Source organism: Pseudophryne corroboree, chromosome 2, assembly GCF_028390025.1.
Source record: "Pseudophryne corroboree isolate aPseCor3 chromosome 2, aPseCor3.hap2, whole genome shotgun sequence".
Lineage (NCBI taxonomy): Eukaryota > Metazoa > Chordata > Amphibia > Anura > Myobatrachidae > Pseudophryne > Pseudophryne corroboree.
The window spans coordinates 282,521,401-282,541,728 of record NC_086445.1 but is presented as its reverse complement, the minus strand read 5'-3'; the positions used below and the strand labels follow the sequence as shown (position 1 = coordinate 282,541,728).

The 20,328-nt window shown below is 45.9% G+C and overlaps 1 protein-coding gene across 6 annotated transcripts in view; it reads left to right on the top strand.

Annotated features, from left to right (window-relative positions):
* Nucleotides 1–20,328, top strand: part of DGKH (diacylglycerol kinase eta) — a 642,901-nt gene that overhangs the window by 58,438 nt on the left and 564,135 nt on the right. For 3 of the 6 annotated variants that reach the window (XM_063952867.1, XM_063952871.1, XM_063952866.1), the window contains exon 1: nucleotides 11,469–11,803. In XM_063952867.1, the coding sequence (XP_063808937.1) occupies nucleotides 11,534–11,803 (270 nt within the window). In that variant the 5' untranslated portion in view covers nucleotides 11,469–11,533. Of the gene's footprint in view, nucleotides 1–11,278; nucleotides 11,414–11,468; nucleotides 11,804–20,328 lie in introns of those variants that run through there. The other 3 variants (XM_063952869.1, XM_063952870.1, XM_063952868.1) reach the window with 3 other exon arrangements.

Genomic DNA, 20,328 nt, shown 5'->3' with positions numbered 1-20,328 from the left:
TTTGATACCCTGGCCAAAGAGGATACCCAGTTTGGGCAGGCGGTGCTGCAGCAGTCTCCGCACGTTCCTGCCCATTCTGGAAGCTTTGGGACAACCCCATCATACTAGTTTCCCCTAATATCCCTTATGGATGCTAGAGAAAATAGGATTTTAATACCAACCGATAAATCCTTTTCTGATAGTGCATAAGGGATATTGGGCGCCCGCCTCAGTGCGTTGACTTTTCTGCAGGTTCTTGTTCTATAGTTAGCTGTTACTGTTGTTGTTGTTACCAGCCATTGCTGGTTGTTTTATGTTAGTGGTGTGCTGGTATGTGAATCTCACCACCTTTTGTTATGTTCCTTCTCTCATATATGTCCTTTCTCCTTCGGGCACGTTTTTACCTATAACTGCCTGTGGGAGGGGGCATAAAGGGGAGGAGCCAGCACACCCAGTTGAAGAAATTTAAAGTGCACTGGCTCCTTTGGACCCCGTCCATACCCCATCATACTAGTTTCCCCCAATATCCCTTATGGACGACGAGAAAAGGATTTACCGGTAGGTATTCAAATCCTATTTTTTCTTCTTCTTTATACTGTTTATGGTTTCTTGGCAAAAAAAGAACCTACTGTGGTACATTTATTACTTTACAACCTGGTGCGATTTCATTTAAAAAAAAAAAATTTAATCTGGAAATTAAAGAATGCCGAGACCAAATTTTGATAATTTATCCTTTTATATTTAGATACATGTAAATCCACAAAGCACTAAACAAGTAAAAATAAAACCAACTCAACTAAAAATAGGATTTTAATTACCTACTGGTAAATCCTTTTCTCGTAGTCCGTAGAGGATACTGGGGTCCACATTAGTACCATGGGGTATAGATGGATCCACTAGGAGCCTTGGGCACTTTAAGAAATCAGTAGTGTGCACTGGCACCTCCCCTCTATGCCCCTCCTACCTGACTCGGTCTAGAAACTGTGCCCGAGGAGACGGACATATCCTGAGGAAGGATGTAACAGAACAGTGGTGAGATTCGAACCAGCACACACAAACAAGAGGAAAGCCATGCTAACCAAACTTGAACAGCAACAGCTGAACCAACCACAATACTTAATGAAGTAACAGTGCAGGAAACACGAAGCACCGGGTGGGCACCCAGTATCCTCTACGGACTACGAGAGAAAGATTTACCGGTAGGTAATTCAAATCCTATTTTCTCTTACGTCCTAGAGGATACTGGGGTCCACATTAGTACGATGGGGATGTACCAAGGTTCCCAAACTGGGTGGGAGAGTGCTGTGGTTCCTGCAGAACTGGTTGACCAAACTGAAGGTCCTCAGAGGCCAAAGTATCAAACTTGTAGAACTTAGCAAATGTGTTCGACCCTGACCAAGTAGCTGCTCGGCAAAGCTGTAAAGCCGAGACACCCCGGGCAGCCGCCCAGGAAGAACCCACTGACCTAGTAGAGTGGGCCTCTACTCTAGGAATCTGCAATCCTGCCGTAGAATAAGCATGCTGGATAGTAAGCCTGATCCAGCGAGCAATAGACTGCTTTGAAGCAGGACACCCAATTTTCTTGGGATCATAGAGAACAAGCAGTGAGTCAGATTTTCTGTGACGAGCTGTCCTCTTCACGTAGATCTTCAAAGCCCTCACAACATCCAAGGACTTTGAGGTAGCAGATGTGTCAGTAAGCACCGGAACCACAATAGGTTGGTTGATATGAAATGCAGACATTACCTTAGGAAGAAATTGCTGACTAGTTCTGAGTTCAGCTCTGTCCTCATGAAAAAATCAAATAGGGGCTTTTGGGAGACAACGCCCCCAATTCGGGGACACGCGTTGCGGAAGCTAAGGCCAACAGTGTAACAGTCTTCCACGTAAGAAACTTTGTCAACCTCCTGTAAAGGTTCAAACCAGTAGACTGTAGAAACCGCAAAGTTAAGATCCCAAGGTGCCGTGGGAGGCACAAAGGGCGGTTGGATGTGCAGAACACCCGTCAAGAACGTCTGAACCTCAGGGAGGGAAGCCATTTTGTTTCTGGAAGAATGAGGACAAGGCCGAAATCTGGACTTTCAAAGAGCCCAAACATAGGCTCACATCCACACCTGACTGTAGAAAAATGAGAAAACGTCCCAGATGAAATTCCACTGCAGGAAATTTCCTGTGTTCACACCATGAGACAAATTTCTTCCAAATACGGTGGTAATGTTTAGACGTTACCCCTTTCCGGGCTTGGATCAAGGTTGGAATCACCCTGTCCAGAATGCCTTTCCGGCTAGAATTTGATGCTCAACTTCCATGCCATCAAGCCGCGGTAAGTCGTGATAGACGAACGGCCCCTGTTGCATAAGATCCTCTCGAAGAGGCAGAGGCCACGGGTCTTCCAGGAGCATCTCCAGTAGATCTGCGTACCAGGCCCTTCTTGGCCAATCTGGAGCAATGAGAATTGCTTGAACCTTTTCCCTTTTTATTCTCTTGAGAATTCTTGGGATCAATAGAAGAGGTGGGAACACTTAAACCATCTGGTAGACCCATGGAGTCACCAGAACGTCCACCACTACTGCTTGTGGGTCCCTCGACCTGGAACAATAGCACTTTAGCTTCCTGTTGAGATGAGAGGTCATCATGTCTATCTGTGGAATCCCCCACCGACGCGTTAAGGACTCGAATGCCCCACTCTCCGGGGTGCAGATTGTGTCTGCCGAGGAAGTCCGCTTCTTAGTTTTCCACTCCCGGAATGAAGATTGCCGACAGTGCCACCGTGTGTCTTTCTGCCTAGAGGAGAATTCTTGTTACCTCTGACATTGCTGCTCTGCTCATTGTTTCGCCCTGTTGGTTTATGTACGCTACTGCCGTCACATTGTCCGACTGAACCTGAATAGCGTGATCTTGAAGATGTGCTGCCTGTACAAGGGCATTGTATATGGCCCTTAGTTCCAGAACGTTGATCGGAAGAATGGCTTCCTGACTTGACCATTTTCCTTGGAACTTTTCCCCCTGGGTGACCGCTCCCCAACCTCTGAGGCTTGTGTCTGTGGTCAGCAGAATCCAATTTTGAATCCCAAACCTTCGACCCTTGGTCAGGTGAGAAGTCTGAAGCCACCACAGAAGAGAAATTCTAACTTTTGGCGACAGACATATCCTCTGGCACATATAAAGATGCGATCCGGACCATTTGTCCAACAGATCCAGCTGGAAGGGCCCCACATGAAACCTTCCATACTGCAGAGCCTCGTAAAAGGCGACCATCTTCCCCAGAAGGCGAATGCAGAGAAGTACAGATATCCGGGTTGGCTTGAGAACATCCCGCACCATCGACTGGATTATCAACGCCTTTTCCAGCGGAAGGAATACCTTCTGTACCTCCGTATCCAGGATCATTCCAAGGAACGGAAGCCTCCATGTTGGTTCCAGGTGGGACAATGCTGTCCAACAACCTCTGCCTGGATGGTGCTTTTATCAGCAGGTCGTCCAGGTACAGTATTCTGTTCACTCCCTGCTTGCGGAGGAGAAACATAATTTATGCCATTACCTTGGTAAATACCCTCGGAGCCGTGGAGAGGCCAAATGGCAGTGCCTGGAACTGGTAGTGACAGTCCTGTACTGCAAACCTTAGATAAGCCTGATGAGGCGGCCAAATCGTAATATGAAGGTACACATCCTTGATGTCCAGGGACACCAGAAATTCACCTTCCTCCAGACCTGAGATCACCGCTCTGAGACTCCATCTTGAATTTGAACACCCGCAAGTACGGGTTCAGTAATTTGACATTTAAGATGGGCCTTACCAAACCGTCCGGTTTCGGAACCACAAACAGGTTGGAGTAATAACCCATGGTTTGTAGTGGAGGTGGAACTGGGACAATGACCTGAGACTGTACCAGTTTTTGAATGGCTGCCTGTAAAGTCATACTTGCTTCTGGAGAAGCTGGTAAGCCTGATTTGAAGAATCTGGGAGGCGGGAGTTCTTGAAACTCCAGTCTGTATCCCTGGGTGACAAGGTCTGTGACACAAGGATCCTGGCAAGATGCTGCCCAAATGTGACTGCAATAACGTAACCAGGCTCCCACCTGCCCGTCTTCCAGGCAGTGTGGTCCACCGTCATGCTGAAGGCTTTGAGGAAGCAGATCCGGAATTCTGTTCCTGAGAACCTGCAGCTGCTGGTTTTCTGGATTTACCCTTATTGCCTTTGAATGCTGTAGAAGAACCCTTGGGCTTGTTTTTATATTTTGCTGTCCGAAAGGACTGCACAGTTGGAGCAGAATAGATTTCCCCAGCTGATGTATTGTCATCAGTATCAGCCTGCATGAGCTGGGCCAAAGTACGCTTTTGTGGGCAAATGGCGGGGACTTGAGACGCTGGCAGGGGAGCTGAATCTCTATTGATCAGGTCATGCATAGACTGTCTTAAGAATTGCATCTCTTTTTCAGTATGGGATAATTTAGTAGAAATAGTAGATATAATCCCTTTAATGGAATCAAACCATGGGGGTTCAGCCCCACTGGCCTGAGAATGTGCACTATCCTGAGTACAGGAGTCTCCTGGGGAGGACAGACACTCTGATGTGCAGGAAATGTAGTCCCTGGACATGACACTGGAAGGGATACACACACACACAGAAGGGTAAAACACAGTTTTAACCCACACAGAGCCTGCAGGGAGATACAGAAGCCGGAGCCAGCCACACAGCGCCCTTTTAGCTTAAGTAGAACTCAGCTGGGTCGCAAACTAAGCACCTTTAATAGGGCTTAGTATTCTAACACTGCTCCCCCCTTTACTAAGACCCCCTGGTACCGCTGAGGAGACCTGGAGTCTTTGTGGAGGAGCTGCGCTTCCCTGTGTATCCTGTCAGTACAAACTGCAGAGGGAAAATGGCGCTGGTGAGCTGCTGGATCCGCTCATAGTGAAGCCCCGCCCGCTTAATGGCGCGCGGCTTCCCACATAGATTTTTTTATACTGGCCTGAGGACTTTTTGTGACTAACAGAGGGTTAAAACCCTCTGTTAAGTAAGTGGCCAGATCTGGGTTACATTGGTGGCTCAGCGCGTCTGCCTCACAGCATGGACACATCCAAGTGCATCACCTTACTGAGCTCCTGGAGCGCAGCCTGCAGTAGTGCTGTGCTCTTACCCTTGTGTCGCCATTCCCGCCGGTGACCCGCTAACCGGGACGCCGGCGCTGTACTCGCCACTCTTCTATCTTCTGGCTCTGTTGGGGGTGGCGGCGTGCTGCGGAAGGGTATGCTCGCCGTGGTGGGGCTTGCGAATGACTCCCTCGGGAGCTCAGTGTCCTGTCAGCTGAGAAACTGGACCGTTAACTCTTCAGGAAGTCACACGAAGCAAGCAGGCTGGTGCCATTCAGTCCTGTCTGAAAATAACAAACAGAAAATAAATGCAGAAAACTCTTCAGGAGCTTCCCTAAGCGTGACCGGGCACATTTTCTAAACTGAGTCTGGTAGGAGGGGCATAGAGGGAGGAGCCAGTGCACACTATTGATTTCTAAAAGTGCCCAAGGCTCCTAGTGAACCCGTCTATACCCCATGGTACTAATGTGGACCCCAGTATCCTCTAGGACGTAAGAGAAACAATTAAAATAAACATTTTCAAGATAGTAGTAAAGTTTGAAGCAAAATATTTTTCAAATTAAAAAAAAAAAGGCATCATAACTGGAGTTAAATGCATTAAAAATATAGATGTAAATTTAAAAAAAAATAATAGTAGCCAAATAATAATGAAAACAAACTCAGAGGTGTAAAATATAGATAAATACATTTTTGGGACAAATACTGTATATATGCAAATGTGTTATCATTTATCCAATATAATTATTTAAGGTTTGAAGAAACCATCAAAGACCTTAGTATAATTGTCCACTTTAGATTATCATGATAAACTGATTAGCAAAAATTATCTACACAAAGACATTATTTTAAAACCATTTGCAATTATACTCTGTGCTGCCACCATATGGTTGCTTATGTAATAGCTTTTAAAAAATAAATAGTCACAAGAAACTACATTTTACTTATTAAAGCCAAAAAACCTTGTTACATGACGATTTGTCCACCAATTTCCCACTTTCTTGCCATTGTGACTGTCCACTTAAAAATCTAAACCTCGAATAAAACTTGCTTTTTTTTTTCATGCCTGAGGGAGAAATTTATCCCAAAAATAGAGACCCCTGAAAACTGTGTAAACAATTTGGGATTCTCAGTTCTGATCTCCACAAAGCTCCACACATTATACTAGCATTGCCCCATATTTCTCTCCTATTCACACACTGTGCGAAGCTAGCAGGGGACCTAGATGGTCTACTGACTCTGGCAGTCCAGTACACAGCTACTAAGGGGTGTAGTACTGGTGACCGGCGGTCTCCTGACCGCCGGTCACCTTACCGACGCCGGGATCCCGGCAGCATACCGACGCCGGGATCCCGGCGGGGAGGGGCGAGTGCAGCAAGCCCCTTGCGGGCTCGCTGCGCTCGCCACGCTGCGGGCTCGGTGGCGACCTGCGGTCGCCACGGGTTCTGTTCCCACTCTATGGGTGTCGTGGACACCCACGAGTGGAAGTAGTCCCTGTTGGTCGGTATGCCGACCATCGGGATAGTGAGCCGTCGGGCTCACGGAGGAGGTCATGTGACTGTCGGTCAGCTGACCGGCGGTCACATGAATACCACCCCTACTAAGGGGATGCATCATAAACAGACTGTGTCATCGCAGTGAAGTGGTCCAAGGTCCAACATAATGCAGTTCAGATGGTAGTTCCAACGAGCAACGTAGGCTTGTTTGGGTACAGATATCTATGCACACATCCCAAAATTGCACTAGGGTATGGCAATGCCACAGAGAGAAGTTTGACCACTGTTGTCTTTTTGAGGTTGTGCAGTGTGGATAGACAGCCAGAGTTAGTTTTTGTTTGTTATTTGAGAGAACTTGGTACGGCAGACTTAAAGCAGATAGAATTCTGTATGAAAATATATTGTCTACCCTCAGAATGTATGAATTGTGTTTTTCTCACAAGACACCAAAAATGTTGCAGTAATTGTAATTACCCCCCCCCCCCACAAAAAAAAGTGTCATATAGATGTGTCCTCTTACAGCCTCGCTGCAGCCATGCTAAACAGCTCTTGAAGTCGCGCCATGCTGTGGCGAGACTCTGTAGCGCAAGGCGTTTTTTTTCTGCAAACATGCATCTCAGACTTACTGTAATGTAATAGGATGCACAAACAGCTCCTGCTGATTAAAATGACATGCCTATATTCTGTGTGTTGTTGCGGCTCTATCTGCGACCGAAATGCCACGTTACTGTGTTTTCCAGGAAAACACTGCAGCATAGCATTTTGTATGAAAATACAGTTGTAGTCACACACAGAAAAAAGTAATGCTTCGGAAAAAAACGCAAAAAAAGATGCTCCGCACTACCAAGTCATACGGCACTCATGCGTTATGTGTAACGCGACTTGTAGCGCATGGAGCAAAGATGTAAGAGGACACGTGTACAAGCTAAAAAGAAAGATAAAAAGAAAAAAATACTAAAGTATGTACTAATCAGCTTCAATAATAGCACTGCCCCAAAGCTTTATCTTCAGTGTTACACTACCACACACAGGCTGCCATACAAAAGTCTCTACACTGTTGTCTAGGTAATATTGTTAAAATTGTATGTACTTACCACTAGTTGGTTAAACCTTCTAGTAACAGTGGTAACTGAATACATTTAATTTGCATGGTTTCAACACTACTTTGCAGTGGCGATACTATAGAGGGTGCAGGGTAATGTTCTGGGGCTCGGCGGCTTGGACGGCACCAAAGGCAATCCCACGCCACCCTCTAAAAAATATATTTTATTTTCATTATTTTTTTTTTAATTGCTGTTGCCACACCGGGTTCAGGGCCTGGCAGTGTACTTACTGGTAGGGAGGATGGAGGCGGAGCTTCTTGTTCTACACAATCCGGAAGCGTGGCTGCGCCTGCAGTAACGTTGCCAGGGCAGTGCGGCTGATGGACGCGCACGGATTGTGTTTATACAGTGCCACATCAGTCAGCCGCGCACCGCTGGTGCAGCTATGCTTCTGTATTCAGTAGAACAAGTGGCTCCACATCCCTCTTACCTACCAGTAAGTACTCTGCGCGGCAGCAGTAAGTAAAAATAAATATTAAATAATAATACATTTTGGTGGGTGCAGTAGGACTGCCTTCAGGCACTCCCCCAAGCTCCATGTCTGTCCGTCTATGCCCCCTCCAGTCCATCCGTCTGTCCATCTATACCCCCTCTCATCTGTTTGTCTATGCCGCCATATGGTGCTCTGTCTGTTCGTCTGTCTGCCTATGCTCCCATATGGTGCTGTTCATCCGTCTATCCGCCCATGCCCCCGTCCTCTGCTGTAGTCAAGTAATGTCTCCTGCTCGCTCCTTCTACCTCTCTCCTGACATTGTCTCTCTCTTTTTCTCATGTCCTTTTTTTTTTTTTTTTCTTCTATGAAACCCTTCTCCCCCCACCCCCGGCACCCACTTTCTCTCTCACTCCCCTCTTTCCTGCCGCTAAGGGGTATTGGAACCCACAAAGTTCTAGTTACGCTCCTGCTACTTTTGGTCTCTTTTCAGAGGTTATACATTGTTGCACAATGTTCTCAATGTTTACTATTTTATGTAACATTGGTAGGAGCTGCTGTTACCTCTAAATTTTCTCCCCTCTTAGTCAAATTGGCATGTGCGTTTTTACACAGTGCTAGAAACGTAACTTCGTTATAGCCAGTTAGTTTTGTATTTCCTATATTCTCTTGAATAAAGCTAATTGAGTGAACAGTGATCTAACCAGGTTCAGTATGATTTACCGGCGGCCAGGAGGCCGGCAGTCTGTATAACGACAGTGGAATCATGGCCACCAGTATGCCGGCAGCGGGTCGAGCGCTAGAAAGTCCCTTGCGGGCTCGCGGCACAGGTTATATTCTCCCTCTATGGGTGTCGTGGACACCCACAGAGGAAGAATAACCTGTGGTGGTGGGATTTCACCACTAGCAGGATTCCAGCGTTGGCATTGTGACCGTTGCGATCCCGACTGGCGGTATTTTAACTGCTTCCAATCTAACCAAGTGAGTTTAGATGCTGTGCAAGGAGTTCATTCAGTCATTGCATCGGAATAGTTATTTCAAAATAATAATACAGTGAAAAGCAATAATTTAACACTTATTTCTAAAACCACAAACAGAGAGAAAATAACCAACCAATCAGCTTCTCCCTTACATTTTACAGACTGTGATTGAAAAATGACAGGAGTTTAATTGGTACTTTCTCTCTTACAATTTTTACTCTCTTCGAGCTTTAATAAATACCCCCTTTATGTTGTAAACTGTTCTTATCACAGACAACAATTCACTATATTGAAATGCATATTTGTTTTCCATGACTGTGTCCTTAAATTCTTTTCCTTCCAAATATGAACAGTGAAAGCATTATGCCAAGTTCATAGGACCTACTTGTCTATCAGCTGGACTGTCTACTCATCACAAGAGGTGGATTTCCGGATTACAACTTCCATGACCTAGTAGCTGATCTCTGGGTTATAGAAGCTGACAAAAACAGGGATAAACAAGCAGTTTATGTACGGAGTGCCCAGTTTCACCTTGTGCATCCTTAAGTAATCCCATTTTAAATTCACTAGTAACAACTGCAAATCAGTTTTATGTGAAGCTGCTATAGTTTAGCACATCACCTATACAAAATATGATTATTATACTGTGGTTTTGAGAAGCCACGAAACTACATATTGAAACAAGGCTTGTGATGTTTAAGGAAAAGTGATATTAAGTTAATGTACACAGTGCAGAACAGACTGAAATTACAGGGTGACTTCTGTGTAATTTGAGCATTTTGTGGTGATACATGTAAGAGTAATAAGTAATGGAGATACAAGTGAGAGTATTGTTTGTATAGTGACAAATGAGACTGCAATGTCATTGTATGTGGTACTGCTACATGTGTGTGAAATGTGCATGTATGCGGTGGTGATACTGGTGAGAGCCAGGTATGTATGTGGAGAAAATACATGTGGGTGCAATGTGCATGCATGTGGTGGTGATACATGAGCGTACAATGTGTGTGTGTGTATATATATATATATATATATATATATATATATATATATATACACACACACACACACACACGTGAGTGATGTCTGTTTGTGCAATATTTATGTGTATAATTTGTGATACATGGAAGTGCAGTGTGTGTGTGTATATATATGTGTGTGTATGTGGATGTGTGTGTATATATATATATATATATATATATATATATAAATAAATAAATACAGAATAGTTGCTGTTGGTGATACATGTGAGAATGCAGTAGGTGGAGGGGATACATGTGAGAGTGCAGCCTCTGTGTGGAGGGGGATGCTTGTGAGAGTGCAGTAAGTGGAGGGGGATGCATGTGAGTGCAGTAGGTGGTGGGGGAAGTGAATGGGATGCATCTGAGAGTGCAGTAGGTGGATGCATGTGAGTGCAGTAGGTGCTGGGGATGCATGGAGAGTGCAGGGGATGCATGGGAGTGTAGTAGGTGGAGGGGATACATGTGAGAGTGCAGCCTCTTGGGTGGAGGTGATGATTGTGAGAGTGCAGTAGGGGGGGGGGGGGCAATGCAGGTGAGAGTGCAGTAGGTGCAGGGGGCTGCAGGTGAGAGTGCAGTAGGTGCAGGGGGATGCAGGTGAGAGTGTAGCATGTGGGTGCAGGTGATAGATGTCGGTGCAGTAAGTGGTGATACAGGTGTGTGTGGGGGGGATGCGTGTGAGTGCAGTAGGTGGAGGAGGATGCATGTGAGTGCAGTAGGTGCTGGGGATGCATGTGAGTCTAGTAGGTGCAGTGGTTGCATGTGAGAGTCTAGTAGGTGCAGCGGTTGCATGTGAGAGTGTAGTAGGTGCAGGGGATGCATGTGAGAGTGCAGCAGGTGGAGAGGATGCATGTGGGTGCAGGTGATACATGTGGGTGTAGTAGGTGGTGATACAGGTGTGAGTGCAGTAGGTGGTGATACAGGTGGGTGGGTGTGGGTGTCGGGGGGGGGGGGGGTATGCGTGTGAGAGCATACTGTAGTAGGTTGTGATACAGGTGTGAGTGCAGCGTCTGTATGTGCAGGCGATACATGTGAGCGTCCGTGTTACTATATATAGAGGCTATTTATAGAGCCCCTGAGAACTGTAGTTGGGGAAGTAGTGACCGGCGGGGACTGGGCACGGTGTGGGGGCACGGCCTGGCTGGGGGAATAAGGGGACGGGGATGCTGCGTGCGGGGGAGGACACAGCGGTGCACTGTGTGCTTGGACTCGGAGATGGAAGGAAATGCCGGCGGCTGGGCGGGGTGACCCGTGTCCGATGCGGGGGCAGCCGCCTGTAATGGGGATGCGGCGCCTGGAAGGAGTCGCTGAGAGAGCGGTGGGTAGTACGCCGGTACATGGAAGGGCGGGGTGGCGGTGTGTCGGGCGGCTGGGCTTGTTACTATATGGAAGGGGTGGTCGGTGTGCTAGGACTGGGAGGGGGCGGTATCGGCGGAAGATGGCGGCTAGGCGCGCCGCTGTGCCCGGCACCTCCACTCTACCTCCCGGCGGCGGGACGGCACTGGGCAGCCTGGCTCACCCCCATTGGTTTCTCTTCTCCCCGCAGGAGTGTGACAAGATGTCCGGGACCGCTATCATGAGGGATCCCCAGTCTGGGGCAACTTCAGCGGCAGCGGCGGGAGACGAGTCCTCTGACAGCGAGGGAGAGCATGAGGGAGCCCAGAAACTCATCCGCAAAGTGTCCACGTCCGGCCAGATCCGCAGCAAGGTATGTCACCGTCTCTACTACTACTTCTGTACACACACACCAGCTGCTGACACTGTATGTTTACATTGTTACGTATAGTACCCCTGTCATACATACAGTGTACACTGCGCACACACCAGCTGCTGTCACCACATATAGTACACACTGCTTCTGTCATACACAAGCTACACACACCAGATGCTGTCACCTCACATGATGTGTACACTATCATATACAGCACATTCTACTTATATACACTGCACACACCAGCTGCTGACATGTGTACACTGTCACATACGTATGCTACAGTTAAACACCTTACATATACACTGTCATCTGTACATTCTGTATACACACACACACACACACACACACACACACACACACACACACCTGTACATTCTGTACACACACACACACACACACACACACACACACACACACACACACACACACACACACACATCTGTACATTCTGTATATACACACACCCACGCCGCTGTCACCTCATGTGTGGATTCTCGGAAGGATCTAAATGTGCTTGTACAACGCTGTCCTGTCTATAGTTCATAGGTTCTCAAACTCTGTCCTCAGGACCCCAAACAGTGCATGTTTTCCAGATCTCCTCACAAAATCAGTTACATCCACTTGTGGATCTTATGTGTCTTAAGGTGGGTACACACTGACAGATCTATCTGCCGGTCAAGATATATCTATGGACGGATCGGACAGTGTGTTAAGCATACACACTGCCCGATCTGTCGGGGAGTGATGTCATGAACTGGGCGGGCGTGTACACACGCCCGGCCAGTTTAGCTGTCAGTCACCGCCGGCTGCCGCAACATGTGTACGAGCGGTCGGCCGACCGCCCGTACACACACAGCAACACCCCAATATATCTGTAGATATATTGGCCATTGGCTGTGCTGCAGGGCCGACGCAATATGTCTGTGAATGACTGAGTTCACAGACATATCGGCCGTACACACTGGCCGACGGACCCGCGATATATCGGCCGTTCAAGAGAACGGACGATGCATCGTCCAGTGTGTACCCACCTTTAGAGTAATGAATGCACCTGGAAAACGTGAACTCTCTGGAGGTCCGTGGACTGAGTTTGGGAACCACTGGTCTAGTGCTAGTCTGTTACTGTTGACATGTATGCATTGCTATACACATGTTAAATATTTGTGTGTGTGGTTATACCTCCAATCTGAAAAACATTTTTTTTTTCATGTAAATTAATCTGGCATTTCATTGCAATTTTTTTGTAAATTTGTATTTGCACTGTTATCTGCATATGCATTGTTCACTAATTGTAACGTAACATGAACATATATATTTTTTGTAAAAGTTGTTGCCAATGCCTTTTAAGCTGAGAGAACCAAACAGGTGTTGAACACCATCTGGAGTTAAGTGCATTGAGTACCAGTGTTAATGAAGGAGAAAATACAATTCAAAACAGAACTACTGTATGGGTGAAAATGTCTCTTCTTTTTGAGGAAATGCCTGTCATGCTGCTTTTGAAAACTGTCTTGGGGGCTTATTTATCATAGAACGCAATCTGGGCACGATCTTACCACCCAGGATTGCACTGCAATATGCCATCCGCGTTCCAGATATTGATAAATCTGGCAGCATCGCACCTCCCATAGAAACTTATGGGGGATGTGGCTGCCGGCAGGAATGACGGGATCAGGGCAGATATCGGAGATAACTGCTGCTGTTCCTCCTACATACAATCAGGTGATACCTAATATTTGCGGCTAACCTGCCGAAATTGGCTGCTTTCGGGGAAATAACTGCATATATGCAATAATAAATAGGTACCTTGGAGTACTAACATTACTGTAATATTTAGTTGGGTATTCATCAAATCTTGGAGAGAGAGAAAATTGTGAGAGTACCAACCAATCACCTCCTAAATGTCATTTTTAAAACACAGGCTGTAAAATGTAAGGCAGAAGCTGATTGGCTGGCACTTATATCTTACAATCGTTATCTCTCTTCTAACCTTGATAAAGCTTGGAGAATCTCACGCTCCCTGGAGAAATATACAGTATGTGTAGGAATATATGGGTTGGTGTAAAATATATAATATACAGGTTGAGTTTCCCATATCCAAATATTCCGAAATACGGACTTTTTTGAGTGAGAGTGAGATAGTGAAACCTTTGTTTTTTGATGGCTCAATGTACACAAACTTTTTGTTTAATACACAAAGTTATTAAAAATATTGTATTACATGACCTTCAGGCTGTGTGTATAAGGTGTATATGAAACATAAATGCATTCTGTGCTTAGATTTAGGTCCCATCAACATGATATCTCATTATGGTATGCAATTATTCCAAAATACCGAAAAATCCCATATCCAAAATACCTCTGGTCCCAAGCATTTTGGATAAGGGAGACTCAACCTGTATTATACACAGATAGTAACTGTGCTTGCAAAGATGTGCTGTGTACATGGATAAGGACAGATACATCTGTGCAGTGCTGAATTAACAATAGGGCTGCAAGGAACAGTCGCCCAGGGCCACCCTGCCCCGCCCCACATGGGCAGGTGTTGGGGCACACAAAGCTACATTAGTGAGAGGGGCACTGTTCCATATGTGACTGGGGTTTTTGTGTGGTATTTTATTTACTGGGGTCACTATAGTGTGTCTTAACACATTTTGTTGCTAGGAGTATTTACACATTACACTTTTACATAACATTGCCAGCATATTATTTGGATGTTTTCATTGGTAGGGGCCTCACATGTTAGTTTCCCTGGCCTATAAACCTTAATCTGGTGCTGCATTTGTGTTCATGCTAAGTTTTGTTTTTTTATCTAACACACAGCAAACTCCTAAACTTCTTGTCTTTGCAGATAATTTTTCTTTATTTTTAAAATATTATTTTATTATATTAAATAAAAAAGGGGCACATAATACCATTATGTCTGTCTCTGAAGTTCTTTAAGGTGAGAATGTCATAGTTAAGGAGGACTATATTTAATTCTATTGAAGGACACTAATTAGTACCTCTCAGCATGAGGAATAACATTAGCCTGCGTTCTGCTGCATAGCAACTGCAAAAGTAAAAATGTAATGTTCTGTCACAGTGTGAACCTGTTGTGGCAAGTAGCACAGTGGGTCGCACTACTGCTGTCTGAGATCCAAGAAGCTATTCACAAGCGGTTTGTATGGAATCACAGGGACTGATCCAATTATGGTGCACGCCCCCTGCTGGCAATCTAAACGAATGGCCGTTTATCGGAGCTATTCAATTGCTGCTTCTATCAGACGCCCATTAGCATTTAACATGACTGACTGCTCTGGGTTTAACCGTGAAAAATGGCTAAACCCATCTAAAGTTTCTGTCTGGTTGACTTAATCCAGTGTTGGGGCGCCCATCCGGAGGCTGTGAGAAAATGTGTGTGTGCCGCAGCTAATGGGCGTCTGATCGGAGCAACAATTGAATAGCCACAAGTAAATCCGCAGCTAAAGGTCCGTACACACTGTACGATATTTCAGTCAATGTTGGTCATTTCCTTCCTTTTAAGCGATATTTATTAAAATATCACACAGTGCGTATGCTGCAAGCGACGTCTGATGCACATTCCCGGGGGGTCGCTGTCAGCCATGCATGCAGCTGAATTTGGATTTATCGTCCAATGTTGCATGCACGGACCGGCAGCGGCATGGCGTCACTGTGCGATATCGTTAACAATATCTCACAATAGGTTGTATTCAATTGATGTCAGATCCTTTCCGACAGAAAGGATCCGACATCTCCGTATTTAATTAATGAAATTTGTCCGTTCCCGACAATGCCAATCCGCCTTTTTTTTTTATTTTAAAGTCAGATTGACCTTGTCGGATCCAGGGCTAAAACCGGTCAGATTTGTCCGCGAATCCGACAAAACATGTGGCCGCCGATCCACATGCTTTCCGACAAGTCTGCTTTTCTCACTTGTCGTATAAGCGGCACTTTGATTGAATAGGTCGAATCTGGATTCGACCTTAAATTGCAGTTTATTCAACAAGTCGGGAAATCCGACTTAAATTGAATATCCCCCAATATGTATGTTCTACGATGGCATCCATCTCTGAATCACCCTCAGAGTTTATGCACCTTTAGTGTTTTTGTCTGTTTTATGATGGCTTTAACCTCTTACCAGTAACTGCATCAGAACTTGTTCAGTGTCTCTCTACTGTGGGAGTATATTTGTTTTATTGATTGGATTGCCTAAAAGCACATTTTGGGAAGAATTATGTGGTGAAAATGCATGTTACTATAGATGCACGAAAAAAAAAAAAAATATACCTGGTGAAATAAGAAGTCTTGAGTGTGCCTTGTCTGACTGAGATGAAACTACTGTGATGATAAAGTATTTTATATGTATTTTAGTTTTCTTAGACCCAGGTAGCAGCGGTATCAATACAAGTTACTGGGATCTCTAGGAACTGTTCAGTTTTGAACCCAGATAGTGAATTGCACTGTGGACTATAGGCCTGCCCCTGTGATGCATTCAGTCAGTATCTCCAGTCCCCTCTGTCTGCGGAGAGTCTGGTTGGGGTACAGAAGGACCAGGTATTATTGTCACATTGGGGGTAATTCAGTTGTGCCCCCTGCTGGGCATCTATATGAATGGGAGTCTATCGGCGCTATTCAGATGTTTCTCCGATCAGATGCCAGTTAGCTGCGGCAGTTACATTATTTCACACAGCCTCCAGAGGTGCGAGAGAAAGACGTGTGAAAAGTTCATAGGCTGGATGCCCAAAGCGCCCAAACCCTGACTTTAGACGCCCAATCAAGCTCTTTAGTCTGGTTTAGCAGGCGTGTTAAATGTTGATGGGCGTCTGATTGGAGCAACAATTGAATAGCTCTAATATACTCATATAGACGCCCAGCAGGAAGCGTGCGCTGCAGTTGAAATATCCTCATTGAAGATATTAAGATATTAGCCCCCTCCTTCCACCGCTTGAAGCAATGTTCCAATTGTTTAGTCACAGGATTGTGTGTGTGTAACTGCTTGGGGCAGCTCAAAGGTCAGCACGTACTAAGATATGAGCATGCCATATGAAGAAATGATCCAAATGGTTCCTTTACCTCTGACTTCTTTTACTGGGAATTTTCCCAGCGACGAGCTACCCAGCACCAAAAAAGGATGACCTGTATGTCTGCACCAGATATATCAGATGGGGGCGACAGATCATAGGCTGTGGGGTTGCTGGTGCTGCTATGTTTCTTACAATGAATTTATCTTTTAGTATCTGCAGACTAGTGGGGAGTTGCAGAAGGAGGAGTCGGATGTAGTGAAGAGACAGGCTTCAACATTTATCCCCAACACAGTGGGTGTGGATCAATAGGTCTACACTAACCAGGTCCACAGTCAGTAGGTGAACCACTAATGGTCCACTGGGTCAAAAGGTCTAAATGGAAATGGCTGACACAATCTTTTTATTTTTTGTTTGTTGTGTCTGTTTTCTGCCACAAAAACAGCCTCATTAGTGTGCCATGTCCCCTCACATTGCTCACCATGCTTTGGGCAAGGTTACTATTCCCAGTCATCGTCCACCTGGATGGTAAAGTATGAAAAAGTTTAAAAAGATGTTGGGGGGAAAAAAAAACTTGTGTCGGACTTTTGTAGACTGGATACCAACTCAGTCACACAGCTATAGATGATTAAATATGACATTGCTGGTGGGCGAGCTCACTTTAATGGTCAAACATGTATAGTATGTTAAAAATATTTTTGGAAGGTAGTGAAAAGTTATTTGAATAAAGCGAAAGGTTCTCGCTATCACACCAGCCTGTGCACCTGCTTCCTCACATTTTTTTTTTTTTAATTGGAATTGTCTGAGGGATGAACTTGTGAGTTATTGCATTGTAATATTATTTCAAATCCTGGATGTAATCAAAGAGCAATGTGATAACTAGACTGTTACATGCCTATATGAATTCCCCCCAATTTGGAAGCTCAGTTTTTCCCCCCCTCTCGATAAAAGCAAATATTGGCATTTGAAATTGAGACTATTGGCAGTGATAAATGTACATAAGGTATAAGGATGCACATCCTCAGGAATAAGGACCACAAGGAAGTAAAAAGAAGAATACAGCGGCAAACAAACTTCCTGAAAGTTTTTGTTCACTTATGTTACCTCAGCCCTCCTCCTCCTCACTAAGGGAGAATTCAGAGATTTGCTTTAACTCTAACAATGAAGAGTTCAGTCCTGTGCCCCTTTCAACATGCCACTGTAAACATAATTTCTCTATCGTCCTAGTGGATGCTGGGGTTCCTGAAAGGACCATGGGGAATAGCGGCTCCGCAGGAGACAGGGCACAAAAAAGTAAAGCTTTTACCAGATCAGGTGGTGTGCACTGGCTCCTCCCCCTATGACCCTCCTCCAGACTCCAGTTAGATTTTGTGCCCGAACGAGAAGGGTGCAATCTAGGTGGCTCTCCTAAAGAGCTGCTTAGAGAAAGTTTAGCTTAGGTTTTTTACTTTACAGTGAGTCCTGCTGGCAACAGGATCACTGCAACGAGGGACTTAGGGGAGAAGTAGTGAACTCACCTGCGTGCAGAGTGGATTTGCTGCTTGGCTACTGGACACTAGCTCCAGAGGGACGATCACAGGTACAGCCTGGATGGTTACCGGAGCCGCGCCGCCGGCCCCCTTGCAGACGCTGAAGAGAGAAGAGGTCCAAAATCGGCGGCTGAAGACTCCTGAGTCTTCATAAAGGTAGCGCACAGCACTGCAGCTGTGCGCCATTTTCCTCTCAGCACACTTCACACAACAGTCACTGAGGGTGCAGAGCGCTGGGGGGGGCGCTCTGAGAGGCAAATAAAAACCTTGTTAGAGGCAAAAAATACCTCACATATAGCCCACAGAGGCTATATGGAGATATTTAACCCCTGCCTAACTTCAAAAATAGCGGGAGACGAGGCCGCCGAAAAAGGGGCGGGGCCTATCTCCTCAGCACACAGCGCCATTTTCTCTCACAGAAAAGCTGGAGAGAAGGCTCCCAGGCTCTCCCCTGCACTGCACTACAGAAACAGGGTTAAAACAGAGAGGGGGGGCACTGATTTTGGCGATATTGTATATATATAAGGTTGTCCCTATATAATTATAGCGTTTTTGGTGTGTGCTGGCAGACTCTCCCTCTGTCTCCCCAAAGGGCTAGTGGGTCCTGTCCTCTGTCAGAGCATTCCCGGTGTGTGTGCTGTGTGTCGGTACGTGTGTGTCGACATGTATGAGGACGATGTTGGTGAGGAGGCGGAGAAATTGCCTGTAATGGTGATGTCACTCTCTAGGGAGTCGACACCGGAATGGATGGCTTATTTAGAGAATTACGTGAGAATGTCAACACGCTGCAAGGTCGGTTGACGACATGAGACGGCCGACAATCTATTAGGACCGGTCCAGGCGTCTCAGAAACACCGTCAGGGGTTTTAAAAACGCCCATTTACCTCAGTCGGTCGACACAGACACAGACACGGACACTGAATACAGTGTCGACGGTGAATAAACAAACGTATTTCTCATTAGGGCCACACGTTAAGGGCAATGAAGGAGGTGTTACGTGTTTCTGATACTACAAGTACCACAAGAAAGGGTATTATGTGGGAGTGAAAAAACTACCTGTAGTTTTTCCTGAATCAGATAAAATAAAATGAAGTGTGTGATGATGCGTAGGGTTACCCCGATAGCAAATATTGGCGTTATACCCTTTCCCGCCAGAAATTAGGGTACGTTGGGAAACACCCCTTAGGGTGATAAGGCGCTCACACGCTTATCAAGTGGCGTTACCGTCTCCAGATACGGCCGCCCTCAAGGAGCCAGCTGATAGGAAGCTGGAAAAATATCCTAAAAAGTATATACACACATACGGTGGTTATACTGCGACCAGCGATCGCCATCAGCCTGGAGATGCAGTGCTGGGTTGGCTTGGTCGGATTCCCTGACTGAAAATATTTTATTCATGTAGAGCATTTAATAGGATGCATTCTATATATATGTATGTGAGATGCACAGAGGGATATTTGCTCTCTGGCATCAAGATAAGTGCGTTGTCCATATCTCCCAGAAGATGTCAGGGACACGACAGTGGTCAGGTGATACAGATCCCATACGGCAGATGGAAGTATTGCTGTATAAAGGGAAGGAGTTATTTGGGGGTCGGTCCATCGGACCTGGGGACCACAGCAACAGCTGGGAAATCCAACCTTTTTTACCCCAAGTTACATCTCAGCTAAAAAAGACACCGTCTTTTCAGCCTCAATCTTTCCTTTCCCATGAGGGCATGCAGGCAAAAGGCCAGTCATATCTGCCCAGACATAGAGGTAAGGGAAGTAGACTGCAGCAGGCAGCCCTTTCCCAGGAAAAGAAGCCCTCCACCGCGTCTGCCAAGTCCTCAGCATGACGCTGGGGCCGTGCAAGCGGACTCAAGGTGGGGGGGTAGTCTCAAGAGTCTCAGGGCGCAGTGGGATCACTCGCAAGTTGACCCCTAGATCGTACGAGTATTATCCCAGGGGTAAAGATTGGAGAGTCGAGA